This window comes from Danio rerio, chromosome 10 (genome assembly GCF_052040795.2).
Source record: "Danio rerio strain M-AB ecotype USA chromosome 10, GRCz13ab, whole genome shotgun sequence".
Classification (NCBI taxonomy): domain Eukaryota; kingdom Metazoa; phylum Chordata; class Actinopteri; order Cypriniformes; family Danionidae; genus Danio; species Danio rerio.
In genome coordinates this window covers 29,380,310-29,404,802 of record NC_141030.1, presented here as the reverse complement: position 1 = coordinate 29,404,802, position 24,493 = coordinate 29,380,310, and the positions used below count along the sequence as shown (strand labels likewise).

The 24,493-nt window shown below is 36.9% G+C and overlaps 2 protein-coding genes across 3 annotated transcripts; both read left to right on the top strand.

The window, feature by feature from the left end:
* The first annotated feature begins 600 nt into the window (after window positions 1–600).
* On the top strand, window positions 601–16,569 carry scaf4a (SR-related CTD-associated factor 4a). Of its 2 annotated transcripts, none has more exons than XM_087270582.1 (20): window positions 601–745; window positions 4,323–4,406; window positions 4,562–4,606; window positions 4,685–4,846; window positions 4,941–5,070; window positions 6,114–6,256; window positions 6,374–6,550; window positions 7,614–7,702; window positions 7,794–7,887; window positions 8,002–8,148; window positions 8,236–8,312; window positions 9,039–9,229; window positions 10,970–11,070; window positions 11,163–11,276; window positions 12,379–12,535; window positions 13,004–13,104; window positions 13,189–13,342; window positions 13,422–13,502; window positions 13,626–13,712; window positions 14,980–16,569. In XM_087270582.1, exons 1-20 carry the CDS (start codon window positions 716–718, stop codon window positions 16,032–16,034), a joined length of 3,219 nt encoding a protein of 1,072 aa, XP_087126708.1. In that variant the 5' UTR covers window positions 601–715; the 3' UTR covers window positions 16,035–16,569. The 2 variants fall into 2 exon arrangements, with proteins under 2 accessions (XP_087126708.1, XP_087126709.1); XM_087270583.1 differs by having other exon boundaries at window positions 601–2,362.
* A 1,382-nt stretch (window positions 16,570–17,951) lies between these two features.
* Window positions 17,952–22,482, top strand: sod1 (superoxide dismutase 1, soluble). Its single transcript, NM_131294.1, is given in 5 exon segments — window positions 17,952–18,091; window positions 19,655–19,751; window positions 20,288–20,357; window positions 21,953–22,070; window positions 22,160–22,482. Coding segments are annotated over 5 exon segments (465 nt in total). The 5' UTR covers window positions 17,952–18,019; the 3' UTR covers window positions 22,268–22,482.
* The last annotated feature ends 2,011 nt before the right edge of the window (window positions 22,483–24,493 follow it).

Genomic DNA, 24,493 nt, shown 5'->3' with positions numbered 1-24,493 from the left:
GAATTGTGTATATATTGTGAATAATGATGTTATATTTTTGTTTCTGGTAAATTAAATAATGAAGTTTTAATTAATTCTATTAAGTACTCTTGAAATGTTGCAATTTATATAATATAATAATAATTTAGTGGCTGCATTTTATTTATTAATTCATTTATTAAAATATTGTGAATTTACGTAAGTACATTTAAATTAATAATATCAACAACTAAATCATATTGGGGTGGCCACAGTTTACACAAGGGTGGCCGTATCCCACCCCTTGGGGGCGCCCCTGCCCTGCAATTCATTTTAAATATCATTTGGTACATGAAGGTAAAAATGATATGTATTTTAAAATTTTGCAGGCAATCCCACACCCCATAACAACATATATTTAGCATATATTTAAAATACATTTTAACCAGATCAACATATATGTTTACCGTATAAATTTGCGCGCGTAAATTTGCAAATATCTATATATTTTTATCACAAAAGGAATTTGATTTCGTTCTCGACTTTTCCTGCGTGCTCTCAGCGCCATCTAGTGCTCGTGCTTCGCCAAAGCAGCGTTTCAATCCCATCCTGCACCGCGAGCACCGCGCCGACTCCGAGTCCGAGCTGTCTGTCTGCTGCCAGGGGCGGACATGTTGGGGCGGCCTGCTGGAGGACAGTACCACACATATTTCTGAATTTACCCGAGAAAGCGACCGCGGAGCAGAGACGGGACGCCATGGACGCCGTCAACGCGTTTAATCACGAGGTGTGTGCGTGTTCGGGCAGATAAAACGGCTGCAAAATGGCGGTTTGGTGAACACAATCGTTCAATGTGTTGCAAAGGGCCAGAGCAGATGAAGGCCTCAGTGTTTAAATTGCGTAGCTGCATGCTGTGAGCTTGGGTATAGCTGACCACAACACCCCGTCCTTTTATAAATATTAGCCTGAATCATTAGATCTGTGTATTACGATAGGTTTGACGCCATAACAGCAGGCCTGGTTATCATAATAGAGAGCGTGATCTGCTGCTGGACATTTTGCATGATAGTTTCTGCTTTCGTACGTCTGATCTAGCATGTATGAATCACTCATGTGCTGAAGATGTAACGTTATGATCAGACACGGATTAGTTCTCATGTTGTTTACAGTCACCGAATGCTATCTGTGCAGCCACGAGTTTGCAGCTTTTAGTGCATTTGAGGAAACAGCCGTAATCTGTCACAGTTCATTCCTTCAGTAACTTCGTATTGTTCGTTTATGGTCGAGATAAACAATAATGGGCTCAAACGGCTAACGTTAATTATACAAAAATGTGTCCGCCGACGATAGAGATATCAAAATTGTTTCTTAGTTAGACTTGTTTGTCAAGTCCCATGGGGAATTTGCATAAAAATGCCGTCAAATTTAGTTTTGAGTATCTATTTTTGAGAGGATGTTTTTTACTGTATCTTTAAGAAATGCAAATGAGTTCTATTCTTTCTGCCTACTGGAGTTCAACGTTATCAAAGAAAGTAAACATTGAGTTTATGTTGATATGAACTGTTATTTGGTAAAGTTTTTACTTGTTATAAAAGGCATAATTCACCCTGAAATGAAAATTTACTCACCCTCAATAGGTTTTAAACTCTTATGAGTTTCTTTCTTTTCTTCTTCTGTTGAACACAAATGATATTTAGGAAAGACAAATAGTATGAATATTGATTGTTTTCAGCTTTCTTTAAAATACTGTCTTTTGTGTCCAACAGTAGAATGAAATGCAAACAGGTTTGAAACAAGTGAAGGTAGCGTAAATGATGACATTCAGTTTTGGGTGAACTGTCTCTTTTAGCAGATATCCCCCTATTAGTCAGCTAAATAATCAGTCATGGCCTCAACACAAACTCAATCACTGTGCTGTTATGTTAAAAACTTTTTACTGCAGCTCCTGGCCCTGAGCTGTAGTCTTCTATTGTTTTAGTTGACATATGTACAGTCTATACTGTAGCGTCTAGACTGAACATGTAAAATAAAGAGCCACAACATAATAATTTGCCTTTGCCTGTTTTTTTTTTTTATATGTACACCAATATTGATCTAAGCTGATCTAAGATCAAATCTGAGCTAAACATGACTTGATTCTTTAAAGGGTTTATTTGTTTACCCAAATATGAATATTCTATCAGTGCTTACTCTTCTTCCATTTGTCACAAACCTGTTTGAGTTTGTGTTTTTCTGTTGAACACAAAAGAAAAATGTTGGAAACTATTAGCCATTGACTTCCATAGTATTTGTTTTTCCTACCGTGGATGTCAGTGGGAATCGGTTTCCAACATTCTTCGAAATAACTTCTTGATTTGTGATCAACAGAAAAAAGAATTTCCTAAAGGTCTGGCATCACTTGAGGGTGAGTAAATGGTGAATACAATTTTATTTTGGGGTGAACTATCTTAAAAGTTTTGCTCTTTAATGTGAACAGACACATACTTATCAGAAAACATGAACTTTGAAGCGCTTGCATGTATTATACAAAATGTACATTTATATTAAGGTGCAAAATAAGAACGCTTGAGGGGGTGTATGTTTCTGAACACGATGTTTAAATGAATTCATTAAATGAAAACTCTCATTATAAATCCCTATGAGAAACTTTACGGGGAATAGAGCAAATTATTCTTTTAGGTTTTGACAGCGTACTTGCAAACCGATTTTTGTTTATGTGGTTGTCTTTGTCCACAAAAAATAGTTTTTTGTAGTTTATGCAGGGATGATATTGTAAAGTTTTCCAAAAAAATGCATTTTTAAATCGAGCTTCAAAAATCTGCATTTTCAGGTCCCTGTTTAGGTGCACCATTGTTAATAATAAGAATAATCATTCTTTACATTTATATAGCGCTTTTCTGGACACTCTAAGCGCTTTACACATTTTTGGAGGGAATTTCCTCATCCACCACCAGTGTGCAGCATCCACCTGGATGACTTGACGGCATTAATATTGCACCACACCGCACACCTGCTGATTGGTGGAGAGGAGACGGTGTGATGACGCCCATTGTGATATGGGGATGGTTATGAGGCCATGATGGACAGAGGCCAGGATGCCAGTGGTAAACCCCTACTCTCCTCTAGTTTTAGCGACATCTTATCCAAAAGACAGCTCTCTCTGAGCAGTATAGAGTCCGCGTCAATGTACTGGGGCATTAGGACCCGAACAGACCTCAGGTTGAGCACCCCCTGCTGGTCACACTAACACCACCTCTGTCAGCAACCTAGCTTTCCCATGTGGTCTCCCATCCGGGTGCAGACTGTGCACAGCCCTGCTTAGCTCTAGTGGGCGACCATGTGAGTTGCAGACAGCCAAAACTCTTTCAGTGTTTTTGTTGAAAACAAACTAAACACACGTTTGTTCAGCAACCATGTTTGAAAAGGTATTTCTTCCAAATGGATTTTAATGGAAGTTAATGTTGAAGATATATGCAACGTGAGGAAAGTCACAACATTACAGTCTTTGTTTTAAGAAAAAGGAAGTTTTTTTTACAGGGTTGTTCAGTTTGCTTCTCTGATTTGCAGATTTTCTTTCCTGGCAAAACCATGAATATTTTTCTCATTAGGAATTTTGCATTTCAACAGTTATTAAACTATGATGTAGTAATGCCGATTATTAACTTGATCAAAAAGCAAATAACACAGATTAACCACCCCATTGCTCACAGTAGATCTGTCTTTAATGCTGTTATCATTATAAGTTTTGTTTCTGTGAAGAAAATGATTGAATTTGACCTTGAGGGAACCAGACTGTTGCATTTCATTAACAAAACAAATCACAATGTTTATGTTTCCAGGAAAATCATCAGCATATGATAAACGGTTATTACAGTGGTCTCTGCATATTGAAGTAGAAAACGAGAAAGCATTTTAACAACAAGCTTTAGAATACCTCCTTTCTACTAGAAATCCAATAAAATCAACTTCAAGTGTGAATGTGGCATTCAATTTCGATCCAGCATGCTATGGTGCATCTGTATTTGTAAACAGTGCTATAAATTATGAAAGGCCTTCTGTTATTTTATAAAGTGTTTCTGTAAGCTAGATTTCACAGAATATGCCTTACAAAATCATAAATTCATTGGAAATAAAATGCTGCTTTAATGTGTACTGCTATATCTTTTGATATATTTGTAGCACAGAATAAGTATAATACTTTAGTATCTATAAAACAAAACACATCATCCTTTTGGTGTAAAATATTTTGAAGGCAGTGTTAAGTGTGATTATTCAGTAATGATGTTTGTATGCTTCCTGTAGGACCTCAAACCTCATTAGCACCTTATGCATTAACACTACTGTACATCTGGTTTTCATTGCAGTTGTTTTCCTTGATGGACACCAAGCCCCCCATCTCGAGGGCCAAGATGATCTCTATCACCAAATCTGCCATAAAAGCTATCAAAGTAAGTCTGTCTTGTTGTTGATTGCACGCATCTTCACATTGGATACTTAATATGGTTAGTTAGAATATGATTTAAATCTGTTTACTTGTCACCCATGAGGCTTGTAGTCAAAGACACTTGAACGCAGTGACATTTGAAAACATTTTGTCTTTCAGTTATACAAGCATGTTGTCCAGATAGTGGAAAAGTTCATAAAGAAGGTAGGTGCCTGTCGGAACTTGATTAAAGTTGAATGATTGTTGGCTGTATTTAGTTACTGAATGTTATTCCGTACACAGTGCAAACCGGAGTACAAAGTTCCCGGTCTCTATGTGGTGGATTCCATTGTGAGACAGTCACGGCATCAGTTTGGAGCAGATAAAGATGTGTTTGGACCCAGGTTTACTAAAAACATCACTGGGACATTTGAGAATCTATGCTTGTGTCCCACTGAAGATCGGGTGAGAGTATTTAAATATAAAGACTATAAAAGATTTATTTAGATGTGTCATTGTATGACTAATGATTTGAATATTTATGTGTTTTTTTTTTCAGAGTAAGATAGTACGAGTGCTCAACCTGTGGCAGAAGAATGGAGTGTTTAAGATCGAGGTCATTCAGCCTCTGTTGGACATGGCTGCTGGGTCCAGCAGCTCCTCAGGCTTGGACAATGGCCCAGATGCAGGTAAGATACAGTTTTCTTTCATTTGAGATTGGTAATACAATCTACTATCATTTTTTTGTGCGAGAAATGTGAAAATATGTCTTACATTTATGAAAAATGTGTTTTTTGCAAATAATTTATCAAGGAAACTTTAAATTGACTAAAAGCAACTTTAGAAACATTGCTAAAGTAGAAAAATATAATACAATTCTAGTATTGTATTTTGTAATATAGCCCAGTATGTTGTTCAAATTAATGCTGCCTTGAGTATGAAATGCTTTTTAAAACATTTAAATAGTTATTGACCTAAAGTGTAGGTGTATTAAAGCAATAGTTCACTGCAGTATGATTTTACCTCACAAATAATCATCATCATGTCTTTGTAAACTCTCAAGAATTTCATTCATCGTCTGAAGTTCTGAACACAAATGAAGATATTTTTAACCAAGTTTGAGAGATTTCATCTCTCCATTGAAGGTATATTTATGATAAACGTTTGAAGCTACAAATCATGTATAACAAGATTAAGAATAAATCAATTTAGTTTATTTCAAGTATACTGAATAAACTAAATCACTGTATGGGATGAAATAATATAATTTTGGTGGGCTTTTATTAAAAATATAGCACATTAATACATTCAGCCTGTTTTAACATGTTTTATTTTTTGATAAAGCCAACCAGAATTGTGACTTCAATTCAAGTTTCTTGTTGATCAACCAAACATCCTTAAGCTTCAGTGGCCGAATTTGATTTAGATATGAATAGGTGCATAATTAGATAATATTTAGATATGAATAAGAGCATCATTTTTTAAGTCAATTTTATGTTTTTTTCTGATTGAAGCTCTGGTTATTTAAAGTTTATTTGTGTGAATTAGCTAAAACTGTCCATTTCATTGAATCAAATCAGATTTGTGATTCTGTAATTTGTGCATCAATAATCAAAACTGTTTCCAGACTACCCTGCCGAAAGTTTTCCTATAATAAAATGTTTTAGCTTGTTACATGCAATTTAAAATATCTATTAAAATATACAAGCTTATTGTCAATGTGCTTCTGCAGCTTCTCCACAGTCTCCCGTGAGGGAACAGGAGGCTCATCCTGTGGTGACGACAAACTCAATTGTAGCAGCTGTGCCTCAGCTTCAGAACTCGGATGCCTTTGCTGCAGTTGCTCAGCTAATTCAGTCTTCTCAAGGACAGCAGGTTAGTCGGATTATTAGCATTGCACTGCATTTTCTGCAGAACTCTTTGCAAACATGTACCATACACCAAAAAAATAAAATCTGTTGAGATAGTCATAGTTACTCGTGCTTTCTGAAGCTTCAGCAGATGCTGCAGAACTTTCAGCCACCAGGGAAACCTCAGTCTCCGGTGGTGGACAATAACAGGAGTCATCTCCATCTACAAGCCCAGGCTATAGCACCCCCATCCACCATCCCACATCAGCACATCCATCACGCACCGCAGCCTGTGGAAAAGAAAGCCACCTTCGACAAGGTGATATATCAGATCAAATGTTTTTCAACTTACTTTGGTATTTAGAAGCACACAAGAACTGCTCATCTGAAAGCCATTGCAGGAATTAGTCAAATCAAATCACTTTTATTGTCACATCATCCGCAGCACGTGTGCTGTGATGAGTGAAAAGCTTAGATATAGAAACAGACAGTGCAAAAAACAGACAACATACAACAGCATACTCCCAAAAAACAGGACTATGTAAAATTGGCAGTGTTGACAGCGATGTGTACAATGAATTGGTGTACATATAGTTGTAGTCACTTTTGTTTTAAGTGTGGATTGGTTAAAGAGCAGTGCATGCTACATATTGATGGTGTGCAGTGAGGGTATGGAAGAGTTTGTGTGGAATGTGGTCAGTAGTCAAATACCATTCCTAAGTGTTTTTTTATTTTTATTCTTTAAGTTTAATTGCATATGACCCATTTCAGAATGACCAAAAGAGACAAAAATCTCTAACTTATGTATTTGGTTGTTTGTGGTTTTTAAATGTATATTTAATAAGGAAATGATTTTGCCATAGCCGTTATTGCTGGCATGGCATTAAGTAAAAATAGATGATGATGATCAAAATAGACATAAAATTGATTTAAAGTTACATACATGTTCATTACATACATGATTAAAATGATGCAGTCCAATCCTGTACCACTTTTTCCACAAAAATTATATGCAGAACATTGGTTTTTGAAATTTAAAATGACTAGATATCAGCATGTATGCATTATTTCTGAAGGATTGTGTGAAATTGAAAGATTGATGATTCTAAAAAATTCTGATTAGTTGGCGTAGAAATGTAATGTAATATTTCTATTGATGTTTATAAAATGACACAACAGTACTACTAATAATACCAATGTAGTATTATTTAGTATATTTTTAAATTTACATGCTCTTTCAAAAGTTTTTAAAAAATCTTAAGCGCTTAAACTTTTGAACAATATTTTCAATTGTTTGTAATTGTATTAGTTTATTAAAATCTTTATTAAAGATAATGGGAGTATGTTCTTTTGTGTCTTTCCTCCTCTTTTTTTTTTTTTAGACAATTCTTGACCGCTTTGACTATGACGATGAGCCAGATGCTGGAGAGGATGCCAAGAAGGAGGAAGCGCAGTCTGTCCAACCTGCTATGTATACAGCATCTCCTTTACTAAATGTTGAAGTGCACAACATGCTTACTTTTGAGCAAGTTTTATAATTTGGTTAATCTTTGTCTCCACAGGGGTTTTCCTGAGCAAACTGTCCCAGGATTTCCTCCAGCCAATCAGATGCAGCACTTTCAACAGCATATGATGGCTGTATCACAGCGCCAACAGGTAGATTATCACAGCCTCCTTTTTTGGAAGGCATTTTTTGCCTAATATTTAATCAGATGACATTTATCTGTGATTTATTATTCCCTAGTCATGTTTTGGTTTTGATGTGCTCAGGTTGTTCTACCTTCAAATGGACAGGTCCAAGGCTTTGGTCTCATGACCTCTCAGCCCTATCCAGGCATGATGCCTCCAATGGGGCAGCCGAACGCAGCTTTCCCTCCTCAAAATGAGGCCTTCAATCAACTTATGTCTGGACATGCGGTAAAAGGATTGTGAAAATTGACTGATATATAACAGGGAAAAACTGCCATTAAATCTTACACTAATCATTATTCGATTCTGTCACAGGAAAGTCTGATGAATTCAGATGCATCTGCGAGGTCTGCCCATGAAGACAAGAGGTCAAGATCACGCTCGGGGTCGAGGTGTGTACACAAAAATCCTTATGAACAACGATAACCATTCATCTAAAGCTCACAGTTTTTATTTTGAGTCCTTGCGGCAAGGTTAGAGGGTCATAAACCAGTACAATAACATTTTAGACTTTTATTTCACTTCGCCTGCCTTAAAGAGATAATTCACCCCAAAAGATAAATTCTTTCATAATTTAATCACCTTTTACTTGTTCAAATATACAGAATTTTTTTCCTACTATGGAGATCGATGGGTCCCAGCAATACTTTCTTTTGTGTTCCAACAGTAGAAAGAAACTCATAAAGGTTTAAAACCACATGAAAGAGAGTAAATGATAACATAAGTTTTCTTTTAGGTGAACTCTCTCTTTAAAAGCATGTTGGTTTCCTGCAAATATATGCTGCAATTGACCATTAAACACAACAAAACGTACTTCTATTCCACACACCTTCGTAAGCTCCCTGTATTTTACACAACACACATGCTCCTTGTCTGCTATGTTTAATTAACAAATAAATGCACACTTGTGTGTATTTTAACTCTGCATGAAAAAAAATAGTCTTTTTTTGCAAGGATAAACCAGAAGAATGGCTCATCAAGATGATATGAAATATTTAAATTTCTTCTGCAATTGTAAATCATTGTAATTGTATATCATTGGATTCTGTGATATGTTACAAAAACATGAAATCCTAGAAAAATATAGTAAATTGTAAATGGGGATGTTGTTTTTTCAGGTCTCCTAAAAGAAGAAGGTCTCGATCCAATTCCCGGTCTAGACGAATGAGGCATCGACGATCTCGGTCTCGGTCTCGAGAACGGCGGCGTCAGTCACCTCGCTCGCGCTCTCAGGAAAGGAGAGACAGAGAAAAGGAAAGAGAACGAAGACAGAAAGGCCTCCCTCCTGTTAAAAATAACACACTCAGTGGTAAGAAGGCCACTTTCACTTCTAAGTATTCATAACACAGTACTGAACCTTAGGTGTGGGTGATTCATCGAAATAAAATTGCAAACACATTTATGCAAAGCTGCGATTGTCATGCACATCCGGGAAGTATGGTTCTGTGAAATCTCAGATGATGGATAGAGGGCGCTCTTGTGTGGAAACTCCAAAAAAACAGCAAAGAAGAGACTAGGGTTTGGATGATTGATGCTGCTCTTCATTCAGAAGGGCTCATCCCTATGCTCTAATCACTTCAAAGTGTTAACCCTTTAAAGTGACTGCTTCAAAGGGATGAAGGGTGCAGTGGTCAAAAAATAATTTTTTGGAACGCACTTCTGCGTTGTCATAACGAGACAATCGAGGAGGTGTTTTTGTCGCACTTTTTGTCTGCTGGTTGACACCCACAAAACTGTAATATTATGAAATCTGGAAATATGAGTAGATTGTGCAGGCTGCGCCTTGTTTATTTATTTTTCATTATTTATGCATGTATGTTTTAACGTATATATCATTGTAATAGAATTTATTATCATTTTATTTATAACTTTATTTATAAATATCACAGTATTTGCCAAAAGTCAAACAGCTATCTGTCTGTGTGACATCTAACAATGAATACGTCATGGGTGCCTGAGGTGTCCATCAATTGTACCCTTCAAATCCTTCATTCCAAAAGGCCCTTCAAACAAGCCAGTTTTGCGCACTTTGGTTTGGAACAACACTTCAGTATGGCGGTCATGTTTCTTTTCATTTCAAAGTGCCCTTTGGAGGGCGATACATGTTGTTATTCATGGATCGATGCCTAGATTTTAGGGGTGCATAATGGTTATATCTTGAGTCAAACAACAAATGGGGCTCTAGGCTAGTTTTTAATCATATGCTTTTAGTGAGCAAGTGCTTTCGATCATTTACTGTAAGTCAGGGGTGTCCAAACTCGGTCCTGGAGGGCCGGTGTCCTGCAGATTTTAGCTCCAACTTGCTTCAACACACCTGCATAGATGTTTCTATACTGCCTAGTAAGAGCTTGATTAGCTGGGTCAGCTGTGTCTGATTGGGGTTGGAACTAAACTTTGCAGGACACCGGCCCTCCAGGACCAAGTCTGGACATCCCTGCTGTAAGTGGTCAATTGAACTTAATTTTCATTGAATCATTCTCTTTATTAATGATTCTTTTACATTCAAGTGGAATGTGTAGGGATTAGCAAAGTGTTGCTGTTTATAAAGCATACAGCGCCTCTGGTGTTAAAAACTGAACTCCAAATTGATTCAAGAGAATATCAGGAGACATTCAGAAAATCATTTCTCAATTTGCAACCGATTAAAAACCCTGCTGTAGGAAAAACCCAGGAAATCACCATAGTAATTTCCTAATAAGCTGAAGATTTCACTGCTTTCACTGATTTAATCGAGCGTGCTTAGAGTAAAAACATGTTGATGTGTTATTTTCACACGTTTTCAGATGGAGCAGCATTTACTACACAGAGCTGTTGTAAATTCAGACATTTGTCATTATCACAGAATGATCTTCATTTTATTATCAACCAGTTAGGGTGACTGACTTTGAATTTGCATAGCTTGTCAGTATACTACAAACCTGTGTAGTAAATGCTGCTCCATCTGAAAGCACATGCTGGAGATTTACTTGACAAAATGTGCATAGAAATCACCTTTGACCCTATTGAACCTTCTTCCTGTTTTCAATGAATAGTTGTTCCTCTCTTTCAGTGTGCAGCACAACTCTATGGGTGGGTCAGCTGGATAAGAGGACACAGCAGCAGGACGTGGCCTCTATACTAGAGGAGTTTGGCCAGATAGATTCAATTAATGTATGTACTGGATTATTATTGTACGTTCTGTTTAATGTGTAGCTCATAGCTTTCTAACCTAATGCCATGTGTTGTTTATTTGATTTTGATAGATGATTCCTCCACGAGGTTGTGCCTACATTGTCATGATTCATCGTCAAGATGCCTATCGAGCCCTGCAAAAACTAAGCAGAGGTCCATACAAAGTCAACCAGAAAGCCATTAAGGTATAAGATGATAACAGAAAACGGATCAATTAAAGTAAATAAAGTGAATGATAATTGTCAAATGCACATTTTTTCTTTGCTTTCCACTTTAAATTCCATTATTAAATAAAGTAGAAATTAAAATAGGAAATATAAATAGAACAAACATGTAAGATACAAGTAGTGCCAGAAATGTATTAGTGCATTTCATACACTGATCAAATAAAAGACTAAAATGCAGAAACACTAATAAATAATAATAATAAAAGTATTTTAAACGGGATTTTTTTATTTTATTTTTGTTTTAGCAAAGATGCAATACATTTATACAGGGTTTCCGCGGGGTCTTAAATCTCAAAAGCTAATTGTAGGCCTTAAAAAGTGTTAAATCTACTGAAATGTTGTGTTGTAGGTCTTTACATCTTATTAACAAGTCTTCATTTTTCTAAAACTTTCCTTGCAGTAACTTTTGCTTAAAAGTTCTTCATTTATTTACTGCTGAGGATACTGACCTGATCTAAATTTTTTTATTATTAAATTATTGTTATTGTAGACTGAAGTAATTTACAGCTATGTTTTGGTCTATTCTTGGTAAGGGTTATAAGGTTTGTGAATGGATATATTTGAAAATTATTTTTAAATATTTCAAACTAAATTATTAATATTGTTGTATTATTAAATGTATTACATTTGAATAGTTTTTTGATAGGGCAAGTAAAAATAGCATTTAGCTCTTTATGAGTCTAAAATTTTATTCATAATGGTTCTAAAATGTCTTAAAGGCTTAACTTTAACTTGGTGAAACCTGCAGAAACTCTGTTATAGCATTGATAGTTTTTATATGGAACTTTCAATTTATGAAAGAATCATTTAAGCTTATAACGGTTTGTATAAAATATTGAGCGTCATAAAATCAGCAAATTATAACAATTTCTGAAGGATCATAGACTGAAATGATGATACTGAAAATTCACTGTTTCATCACAGTAATAAATTATATTTTAGAACATTGAAATAATACAGAGAGTATATACAAGTTTTAATTATATTTCATATTATTATTTATTTGTAATATATTTTACATTTTATTCACAGTCATATATTCATCACTGTATTTCTCCAGATTGCCTGGGCTCTAAATAAGGGCATTAAGGCTGAATTCAAGCAGTATTGGGATGTGGAATTGGGTGTTACCTATGTTCCATGGTCCAAGGTAAAGATGGAGGACTTGGACGTATTCAGAGAAGGAGGGATGCTGGATTCTGACACTCTTGCGCCAGGTATTCAACTATTTGTCCAACCTGGGCTCTAGTTCCTGTCAGAAGCAAATACATTTTGTCTGGTTTTACAAAAATTGTTAAACACCAAAGCTTGCCTGGTAGCCTAATACCATTGTTTACTGCAATTTGAGTAGGTTTGATTTGAAAGAAATGCTTTAAAGCAGGGGTGTCCAAACTCGGTCTTGGAGAACCAGTGTCCTGCTGAGTTTAGCTCCAACTTGCTTCAACAAACCAGCCAGGAAGTTTATAGTTTATCTAGTAAGAGCTTGATTAACTTGTTCATGTGTGTTTGATTAGGGTTGGAGCTAAACTCTTTAGGACACCGGCCCTCTAGGACTGAGTTTGAACACCCCTGCTTTAAAGCATTGTTTTTTATTTGATACTCTTCTTCTGAAGACATAGAATATTAGTCTGCTTGATCTGTCAGCTTTGAGGACACACAGTGATATGTGATTTATCCTTATACAGAATGGCGAAACTCTCAGATTGAACAGAAGACTGATGAGTCTCAGAACGGCCGGCCAGAGGTGGGAAAAGTGGAAGAGACCCAAACTGTCATACCTATGCAGGTAAAGCAACATTGCCTGATTCATATGCATTCAAGTTTGGGTTTGTACTATTTATTTATTCTTTTTTTAATTATTCATCTTCAGGTTCCTCCTGTCCAGCCAATAGGAGCAGTTGGTGTCCCACCTCCGGGATTCCCAGCACACATGAACATCCCACCACCCTCATTCCCACCTGGTGTTCCTCCACCTCCAGGTCCCTTCATGCGGCCAGCCTTTAACCCCATGCAGATGCCACCAGGTATAGAAATAATACTCACACAGCATTAATTATAGATGTTTGTGTCCATTTTCCAACACGTATAGTTTTTTTCTTTCAGGATTTCTCCCACCGGGTGCCATGCCCCATATGGGTGCTGCTGGCCCTCCTCCACCTACAGCAGGCATCGGGATGCCTCCAGGTGGGCAGTCTTCAATTTATACACTTTAGCTTTAATTTAGTGGTATGGATTTCAGCAGTAATTCTTCCTGTGTAATATTGAGACAGTCATACTAATCTCATTTTGCCTTTTTAATCGCTGTAGTTGGCAGCTCTGTTGAAAACCTGTCGAATGATTCAGCAGGTCTGGGCCCAAAAATCAGCACTGATGGAGCAGATGTGTTCAACTCAGGTGGGTCTATGTATAGATTTATTTAACACTAGATATTTCTTTAAACTGTACATAATTTTTCCCCCCAAAATATTTGTTTTTTTAATACAAAATTCTATAGAATTAGCTTTAAAGGTTCAAGAGACCCTGCAGTACTTGTTTTGCTATTTTAACAGATTTGTGTGTGTTGAACATCAGTTAAGAGAACTTTAGCACCTGTTAGTTTAATTGTGGGAAAAACTGGATACTTTTGAGTTTTCGTCAGCTAATTTCATCTTCAGGGTTTAAAATAATTTTTGGGGCGGGATCAAAATTGATGACGTAGTGCCAATCTGCTAGTGGAGTAATGATGCGTCAGTTTCGCTTTATTATTCACAGCTGAGTTTTCTTATCGAAGTCCATCTTTCTTATTGGAGAATGTGGACTGTCTTTTATCAGTTGAGTTTGTTACCATTCAGACACATTGTCTATCTGTGCTGCTGTGTTCGCACATGTTTAAAATTCTCTAGATTAGCCGACAGGGCTATTGGTTGGAATATATATATATATATATATATATATATATATATATATATATATATATATATATATATATATATATATATATATATATATATATATATATTGGTTTATAGTGTTTATATGATTATCTTTATAATGATAGAACAAATTGTGGTTATGCGTTATGAAATAACAAATAACATATTTAGCAGGGCATTAAATTTCCGTTTATTTCTTTGCATTTTAACTTTGTAAATTATGAAATCATGGGTCTCCTCACGATTGGTCTCATTTTGTGAGCCAACTGACTACAGTTGTTTGCTACCTTCTTTCTCCCCTGCCACCAGTCAAGCCCACTCTTCCCGGTGCTCGCAGCGCTCCACATTCATCATGAAGCATTTTTTGAAAAAGAAATTCTGAGGTAGACTTGAACCGAAAGAGGGGGGTTTCATGACCCTTTAAAATATTTGAAAGGAATCATCAACAATTATGACCTTGTATCAAAAGAAACGACTCATTTTGTTTTCTGAAATCCATTTATTCATTCTTTTCTCAGATGTGCATTCATGTAAAACCAGAAACTCTTATGTCTAAATAAAATGTCTATGTCTAAATTTTACAATTACATCTGCATCATTGAAATCTCTCTCAGAAGTCTCTCTTAAAATGTCCACCACATAGAAACATCTTTGGCTTTAGCTTAATGTGAACAGGCAGAATTCATATTTTCTGAATAAACTGTAAGAATGATTTTCATTTAAGTAATTTGTCTTCATTAATGCTGCAGGAAACCAGGTGCCTCCTGGAGCTCCACCAGGGATGGGCATGCAGTCTCCTCCTGGTCTTCTTGGCACAAGGCCAGGTATGATGCCTCTTCAGCGGCCCCCGGGGATGCCACCTCCGCACATGCAGCGATTCCCCATTCCCCCACCTCGGGCAGGCATGCCACCCATGCCACCACAGATGATGCCACCCAGGGGTCCACCTCAGATGATGCACCGCGAACCTCCACCGGGTGGTTTCAGCATGCCTCCTCCACCTCATGGCATCCGGGGACCGTTCCCACCTCCCGGACCTCACTTTATGAGGCCGAGCTTACCAAGGCCTGAGGGGCCAAATGATCATGAGGCTCGACCTTTTAGAGGAGAACGTCCCGGATTAGGAAGAGGCCGAGAGCAGGACTGGTTTGGAGGACGACGGCCTTTTGGTGAGGGACGTGGTGGGGAAAGACCAGATGGACGTGAGCGGTTTGGAGGATGGCACGAGGAGCCAGAGAAACCAGGTGGGTGGGAAAGAGAACGCAGGGAGGAACGCTGGAGGAGAAGTCCAGATGGAGAACGAGGACGTGATGGTGGAGAGAGGGAACGAGGACGCGATGGTGGAGAGAGGGAAAGAGGACGCGATGGTGGAGAGAGGGAACGAGGACGTGATGGTGGAGAGAGGGAACGAGGACGCGATGGTGGAGAGCGGGAACGAGGACGCGATGGTGGAGAGCGGGAACGAGGACGCGAAGGTGGAGAGAGGGAACGAGGACGCGATACTGGAGAGCGGGAACGTGGCCGCGATGGTGAAGAACGGACCAAGCGGCCCGCAGGGAGCAGAGAGAGGAGCACACGCTGGGACCGCGACGATAGACTCGATCGATTGGGTCTGGCCGGTGAGGAACCCAATGAGAGACTCTCAGCAAATACCAACGAGCCCAGTGCAAACCCTACTAAAGAACTTGCTGAAGCCAAGCCAGATGTTCCAGCACCTTCTGCTGCAGCTACAGCAGACTCGGAAGCTTCAGAACCCATAGCAGAGAACAAATCTGAAGAACAAACACAAAAAGAGGAGTCGTAGAGGCTTCTTTACTCATTAAGACCACATGAGCTTCTTCTGTGTCAGTGCTAATCTTGAATACTGCTGGCTAAAAAGCAAAGTCCAACTGTTGTGGGACGCTTTATGCATATGAGGATTGCTTCGTCATCACAAACCAAGTTTTTCAAATTTGTGTTTTGGCAAACGTGGAGCGTTGCCTTGTGAATTTATTGTCCCACCTCAATGAAGCTTGAATGTTGTATTAAAACTGAAGATAAGGAAAAGAAACGATTAATTGTTTGCTGTACATATGCTAACATTACTCCAATAATGTTTGTAGATTTTGACTGGCTTTTTTTTTTTTTCAATGATATCCCTGTTGAGTTTAATATTTGGAAACGCTGACTAAAATATGATATTAAGACCCTTTTGCTGTAATGTTTTTAACTTAATGTTTACAACATTCAAAAAAAAAAAAAAACGACGTTTTTATCATTTTTAAGTTTTTGGAGATAGGAACTCCAAATATTTCAGCGACAGGAGGTGGTTTTAATAAAATATTTTCATACCAAATGAATGAACTGGTTTATGCAACTTGTTTTTAACATTTATTCTAGTCGTGCATTTAAAACTAATCATGAATAAAAAAACTGAGCTTTTTCTGAGCTTTTAACTATATTTAACCAGTTTTATTATGATTTGTGGTAGTTATCATGTGACACTGTACCAAAACCATTTGTAATGGTTTGAATAGGATGTCTACAGTATATGTATATGAATAGGGCATGACTGTAGAATTAGAGGATGCATGTGACCAAATGCCAAGGTCAAAGTGACAAACATGGTTTTGATATATTTCTTTTTTTAAAGAATAATACTATAGGACTGTGTAATTTGAGCCAAATAACTATATGTACTAACTATTCACTCAACTTCAAGTTGTTCAATCAATGTGTGAGCTTTTTGTCTGATGTAAAGCACATGAGTATAGATATTTTAAAGAATACTGGAAACTGGTAGCCTTATATATCCATAGTAGGGACCAATTACATAAAATTCAATGCCCACCGGTTTCTAACATTCTTCGAAGATCGTTAAACAGAAGAAATTCAAACAGGTTTGCAACAGGTGGAAGGTAAGTAAATGACAGAATCTTCATATTTGGGTGAACTGTACCTTTGAATGTACCACATAGGTAGCCAAAATAATACATGTGATGTACATTCTTATTGAAACCACTTTATGATCAGAAATATTTATACTGTAACAAATAATAAGAAAGATATTGTTATAACTTCTTTTATTGTCTGAACATCTAAGTTTAACTGGTTTAACTTTTACTCTTACTTTTTTTTTCAAAGTGACTTACATTGAGCAAGAAAAGGATGTTATTCAGAAACTCCATTCATTCATTTTTCTTCGGGGTAGTCCCTTTATTCATCAGGGGTGGCCACAATGGAACGAGACAGAAACTTATTCAGCATATTTTATTACTAAGCGGATGCTGTTTCAGTACTGGGAAACAACCAAACACACTCATTCACACATACACTATGGCCAATTTAGTTAATACAATTTACCTATAGTGCATGTCTTTGTCATGTAGGGGAAACCGAAGCAACCGGAGGAAAGCCACGCCAACACATGGAGTACATGCAAACTCTACATAGAAATGCCAACTAAGCTAGCTGTAACTCGAACCAGCAATCTTCATGCTGTGAGGCGACAGTGTTAACCATTAAGCCGCCGTGTCGTAATTGTAATTAAAATGGCAAGAAAAGTGACAAGAGTTTACTTTCAGTGTCAGTTTATATAACTAATAAAATAACTAAAGTAACTGGTTCCACAAGTTCATTCAAAACGATACCTTATGTCACCGTGACACGCCAGACTTTGAACCAATCAGCATCCACCGCTCTTTTCTGCCTCCTCATTGGTCGATTCCGCTCACGTGCCTCCTCTTATCAAACACAGTCGGTTTCTTTCACTCTCTCACAACTTCTCAGTTTGCCTAATCTACAGTCAGCATGGTGAACAAGGCCGTTTGTGTGCTTAAAGGCACCGGTGAAGTGACCGGCACCGTCTATTTCAATCAAGAGGTAAAAAATGTCTGTTTTGATCCATATTTGAAATGACGTTCATGTAGCAGGAGAGCAGCGCGCGCGTCGAGCTAGCATGAAACTACTACGCACTCCATGATCGAGATTGAAGACGTCTGTTGTCATATTTTTACGTATGCATGATGATAGAGTAGCATGCAATTGCACGGAATTTGCTGTGCGAATGCAATGCAAATATAAATGACCGAACATGTTTAAAAACACAATGTTGAGTTGTACATCCTATTACTAATATTTTGTGCAATGTCGCATCCCATAATAAACCGCTGAAAGCAGCTCAGAAATGACCTTTGATAAGATGGCAGGTCTACGCCCCCCATGCACGCGCAAACTAATTAACGCATATACTTCCTCAATAGCAGACGTTACATGCAAACCTTGAACCGCCATGCGTTTGAGTTTGATATTGAGACTTTGTAGCGTAGGTTGCCTGTAGGTTCTTGAGGTATTTACTTTATCGAAAGGCTTAAGAATTTACTACAAGGGGAAAGGTTTGCTGACTCATGCTCCTCTATCTCTGTTTGCAGTCATAATTTTGCCAAATAGGACAGAGATCACAGCACGCTTTAAATGCTGATAGAGCTTATTACTGTATTGGTGTGGCATCTGAATACACATTTACTTGCTGTTTAGCGCTATTTACTGTTTGTGTTGGTCCCAAATCTCGTTATATTATTTTAATTTGTCTTTAGCCTTCCCTATGATAATTTAATGTTTAAATTGTGAAGTTCTTCTGTATTTTATTCAGCAGTGCTTCAAGTATCTGTTGAGGTAAAGTTAGTTGTATATTTGCATATTCAGTCTTTCTCCTTAATAATATAATTTCACCAAAGAAAATCAATTCAAATTCTAAATAGTAAATCATATAATCACTTTCAAAGTACAACATTGTTCACAATCAAACTATTTGTGCTAATGTTGTTTTAAAGTTAAACTTGCGTTCATACCAAATATTGAAAGTAAAAAATATATAAAAATATAGGGGGCATTTCATAAGTTGTCACTGAATGAATGTGCGGATGTAAAACCAACTTTACCTCAATCAAGTATTCAATATGTCATTGAGGCATGTTTTGATTTTTTTGATTTATTTATTTTTATTCCCCTCAAATCTATTAAAACACGATTTGACGACCTTTTCTTCCATATTTGTATATTCCATAATGTATATCTGAGTAAAATGTCTGTAACGAGGACAAAGGTTGAAGAGTTATTTTTTTTTTTCCATGAATTGATTTGAATGTTGTGGTTTTTCTATTAGTTGAGCTTGGGTGATTTATGGCTTGTATTGATAAACCTCTCATAAAATAAGTGACATTGCAAAAAAGCAAAATAAGGATATTGTCACTTTTGATTCCGTGTTGAGATAAACATGCAGTGCATTCCAGGTGTACATTTGGAAACAAATTGTCTGTATGATGTGTTTTGCAGCCAAGCATAACTTGGTTAACTGCGCTTTTGTTTTGTGAAATGATATGAAACCTTGTTTTCTGAAGTGATGTGAAACCGTTGTTAACCACACAAGGGATCTGTATGTTTTAGGGTGAAAAGAAGCCAGTGAAGGTGACTGGTGAAATTACTGGCCTTACTCCAGGAAAACATGGTTTCCACGTCCATGCTTTTGGTGACAACACAAACGGTAAGGAGTGGTCAAACTGAACATTTAGCGATTATTATGGCCCACATGATGATTTATATCGCTTCATTTCTCCCCCCATTTTGTGCATTCACCACCCTATTAAATGAGATCCCAGGTGTAAACAACCTCCTTGTGAGCAAAATGCATCATAATTTCAGGTGTAAACGGGGTGTCAGGGTATGCCACTCCATTCATTAAAGCAGTGTTTTTCAACCACGTTCCAGGAGGATCATTAGTTCTGCATATTTTCCATGTCTCCTTAACCAAACACACCTGATTCAGATCATCAGCTCCAGGAACATGGTTGAGAAACACTGCATTAAAGTACAAGTTCATCCCATCAGGACCAATAACCTTGACCTAAAACCATTAGACATTTTTACCTGGTTCTGAATCCAAAGTGAAGGAGTAAACAGCTCTGAAAAGTTTTTAAATTCTCCACTTACATACTTTCATAGTGTAAGCACTTAATGTGTTTAAAGGGCCACAAATCACACTTGTGCTATTTTTATTTATTTTTTTGCTCTTGATCACAGGCTGCATCAGTGCAGGTCCGCACTTCAACCCTCATGACAAAACTCATGGTGGGCCAACCGATAGTGTGAGGTGAGTTTATCGGTGTGCTCTGATACATCTGTTTTGCATGATTTACAGTATCTATATATAGTAAAATGCTAATATTTATTGTCTGTACGGATTGTCACTGAAAGCAGAAACTATTCTTGCCCTTAAAGTTGTCCCATTTACTTAAATCCTGTTTGTTTAAAAGTTGATCTGCATTTGTCGCATGGGCCTGTATCTCAATTTAGGCATGTGTGGTGTCAGAAGACAGAACATCGAATACAGAGTTTCCGCAGGGTCTTAAAGTCTCAAACTTAAAAATCGAAATTTTAGGCCTTAAAAAAATCTTTAATTTGCTGTTCTAGGTCTTAAATATTTTTGCACCGGTCTTATTTTTCCCATGTCCATGTAACACTACATCTAATGCTCATTTAAAGTATTTTTTGTTGTTGCTTGGTTTTTGTGGTGTTGTAGTTGTTTATTTCAATAGTCCAAATGTGGTATAAAATGCGGTATAAAAACTACAAATGAGACCAACATGCAACAGCCATGAGCTCAATTATTATTGAACTCAATAACGAACTGTTATCACGCAGCGAATGTGATGTCATGGCATGCGTCATGCGTGCGACGTGATTTCAGCTGGTGGAGCCCACAGGATTATTTGAGACTCGGGTGAACAGTTCACACAGCATTTGATTTGAGTTGAATAAGAATCACTTTGTAGAGATTTTGTCTGAAACGAGTATACGACTGTACAGACACCATTATGATCTGTCCATGCGTGATAGTGGAGAACCAGATGACAAATAATTCTTAGCCAGTTTGCAACAGCTGTGGGAAAAGATGAAAGCTTTTGTTAAAGTTTGAAAAAAACATGAGGGATAAGTTTAAGCCAAAAGTGGTCATGGCAAAAGTGAACCAGGTACACAATTACAGAATATGTTTTTTGTAAGTGTACTTTTTTTTGCTTTTATACATTAATTGGCAGAACTGTTCGAGACATGAACAAAAGCAAGTGATGCATCAAAGTTTGATTTAAAAAATCTTGAATGGTTATAAAAATCTTTATAATCATTTTAATAAATCATAAAAAATAAGTTTAAAAATCTTGAATGATATTAATGATATGACGTAGTTCCTGAAACTTCCTATTTCTCTGTTTATGCGTCTGACTTTACGGTGGCTTTCTTTTCATTGCCCCTGTCGTTTTAAAGAGCCTCGTCCATTTGAGGTGCCCTCGCAGTCAGCGAAGGTGCGTGATGCAGCACCAGGCGACAGCATAAGATGTTTGTTTGTTTTTTTTTCCTATAGTTCAATGATACATCTAACCTGTCTTCAGTACTGTTCAATTTGAATACATTTGTTTTACCACTAATTTTGCGTTTTCTCTTTATGCGTATGCATGTTTTTGGTATTGTGATATAGGTCTTAAATGTAATACTTAATGGCCTTAAAGTCTTTAAAAGTCTTGAATTTGACACTATGATATCTGCAAAAATCCTGCAATAGCATTTTAAATAATGAAGTAATGAAAGATTTGTTGTTTTATTGCATGCACATTAGGAATACAGTATGTGTTCAGTGTGATGTCTTGGTTTAGTAGATGTTTTATTACTGTAATGTACTGTCTCTCTTAGACACGTCGGAGACCTGGGTAATGTGACCGCTGATGTCAGTGGTGTTGCAAAAATTGAAATCGAGGATGCAATGCTGACTTTGTCAGGCCAACATTCTATTATTGGGAGGACCATGGTGGTAAGGAAGACATCATTTATAAAAAGCGGCACATCAAATGGCAATAACTGTGCAATAACAGCCGACCTCTTGTGTATTTCCTGCTGTAGATTCATGAGAAGGAGGATGACTTGGGGAAGGGTGGCAATGAGGAAAGTCTTAAAACTGGCAACGCTGGTGGTCGTCTGGCCTGTGGAGTGATCGGCATCACTCAGTGAATCTGCTCTAATGGAAGAGCCGGTTGAAATATTGGTGACCAATGTGGATGCCTCTGAAAGCACTTAGCCCGCTGACAATTACATCTCTATTTTTGTTAGGTAACGTTGAAAGAATTGTACTTTAGCCTTGTTAAGCTGTTTTTCTGTGCATTTCTATGTGGGCAACCTTTTATTTGTTATCTGCTTAATTCATTAAACATTGAGCAGACTGGAAATGTGGATGTGTGTGTCTTTTATGAACTACATTTAATAAAATTGTGCAAGTCCATTATTAGAATGAATGCTATTCAGTGTTTATTTGTAATCTAAAATTACAATTTTATTGCTAAAATTACTAAAATTGTAGCATAAAAATATATAATAGCATAAAATAATATTAAAATAGCTTTTTTTTTCTGGGATAATTGATTAATTTGCAATCCAGCCACTTTATTAGGTAAACCTTGCTAGTACTAGACTTAATGACCTTTGGCGTTTGAAACTAGTACCTGACAGGGATATTCACCCAAAACTGAAAATTGTCATCATTTACTCGCTTTTAACAAGTTCCAAATCTGTCTTTTTTTCTGTTGACCACAAAAGAAGATATTTTGAAGAAAGCTGGAAACATTGACTTCCACAGTATTCAGGTTTTCCTTCATTCAAAATAACCTCTTTAGTGTTCAGCAGAAGAAAGACTCTTAAACATCTGTAACCACTTGAGGGGGAGTAAATGATTGCGTGAACTATCCCTTAATTCTTTGAGGCAGAGGTTTAACATGATGTTAGAAACATTCATTCAGGATTTTGGTCCATGTTGACATGATGGCATCATGTAGTTGGTATATATTTGTCAGCTGCACTTCCATGATGCAATCACCCATTCCACTGCATCCCAAAGGTGCTCTGGATTGAGATCTGTTTACTGCAGTGGCTAATTTGACTATATGAATTCACTGTCAAGAAACTTTAATTGTTTGATTTAAGCTTTTTGACATGCCTCGTTCACCTGCTAGAAGTCGCATCGCTAGGTACACTGTGCAAGGACAGCCAGAAAAAAGGCGCCAAAAACTATTCATCATATCTTTACAGCACCATCATGCAGCAGCCCAGTCTTCAATTACAAAGCAGGATTGATCTTTACGTGCATGTTTACACTAATTTCCATTCACATCCTGCAGCAGAAATGAAGACTCGTCAGACCAGGCAACCATTTCCCAATCTTCAACTGCTCGTTTAGTGAAGGCATGTGAACTGTAGCCTCAGTTTACTGTTTTTATGACAAGGTGTAAAGTTATTGTTTCTTTTTTTATTTTCTTTCTGTTGAACAAAATATATTTTGAAGAATGTTGGAAACCGGTAACCATTGACTTCTTTCTTACTATCAGGGCCGTTTATATCGAAGTTCATATTTAGCTCCACCATGTTGGTGTTTCATAACATCAAATTTTTACAAAGTCGGTTGTTAGCTCAATGCTCAATCCCCGACCCGGAAGATCAGGACACACCCAGCAAGCATTTTTTGTTTATAAAAGATGCCTAATAGATGTCTAAACATGGTAGTCTTGGCTAAAACAAGGCTTAATTTGGGCTATCAGTAAAAAATCTAATAGACGTCTAAAGAATAGGTCAAAACCAAATAAATCAAACAAACAGAAATGAATGACTACCCATATTAAATCTGTCGATTTGATTTTGAAATTTACCCTTGTTTTAGCCAGGCTGTCTACGTTTAGATGTCATTAAGACGTCTATTAAACACAAAATTGTTTGCTGGGTACACACATACACTATGACAATTTAGATTCCCCAATTCACCCATAGCGCATGTCTTTTGACTGGTGGGGGAAACTGGAGCAACCATTGACTTCTATAATAGGAAAAACAAATACTATTGAAGTAGATTCCAATATTTTCTTAACTTGTGTTCAACAGGGGAAAAAAGAATCTCAAATAGGTTTGTGAAGGGTGAGTAAACGATGGCAGAATTTCATTTTTGGGTGAACTTTCAATGTATTTAAGTAGCAACCTTGTTATTGGCTGACACACATGCTGTAACGAGAATTCCAAGTAAAGCAGCCATTTACGGTATTTTTGTGTCCCAAACACGTCCTAAAACATATATATATATATATATATATATATATATATATATATATATATATATATATATATATATATATATATATATATATATATATATATTTATGTAATAATAATAATACATAAATATATATATATATATAT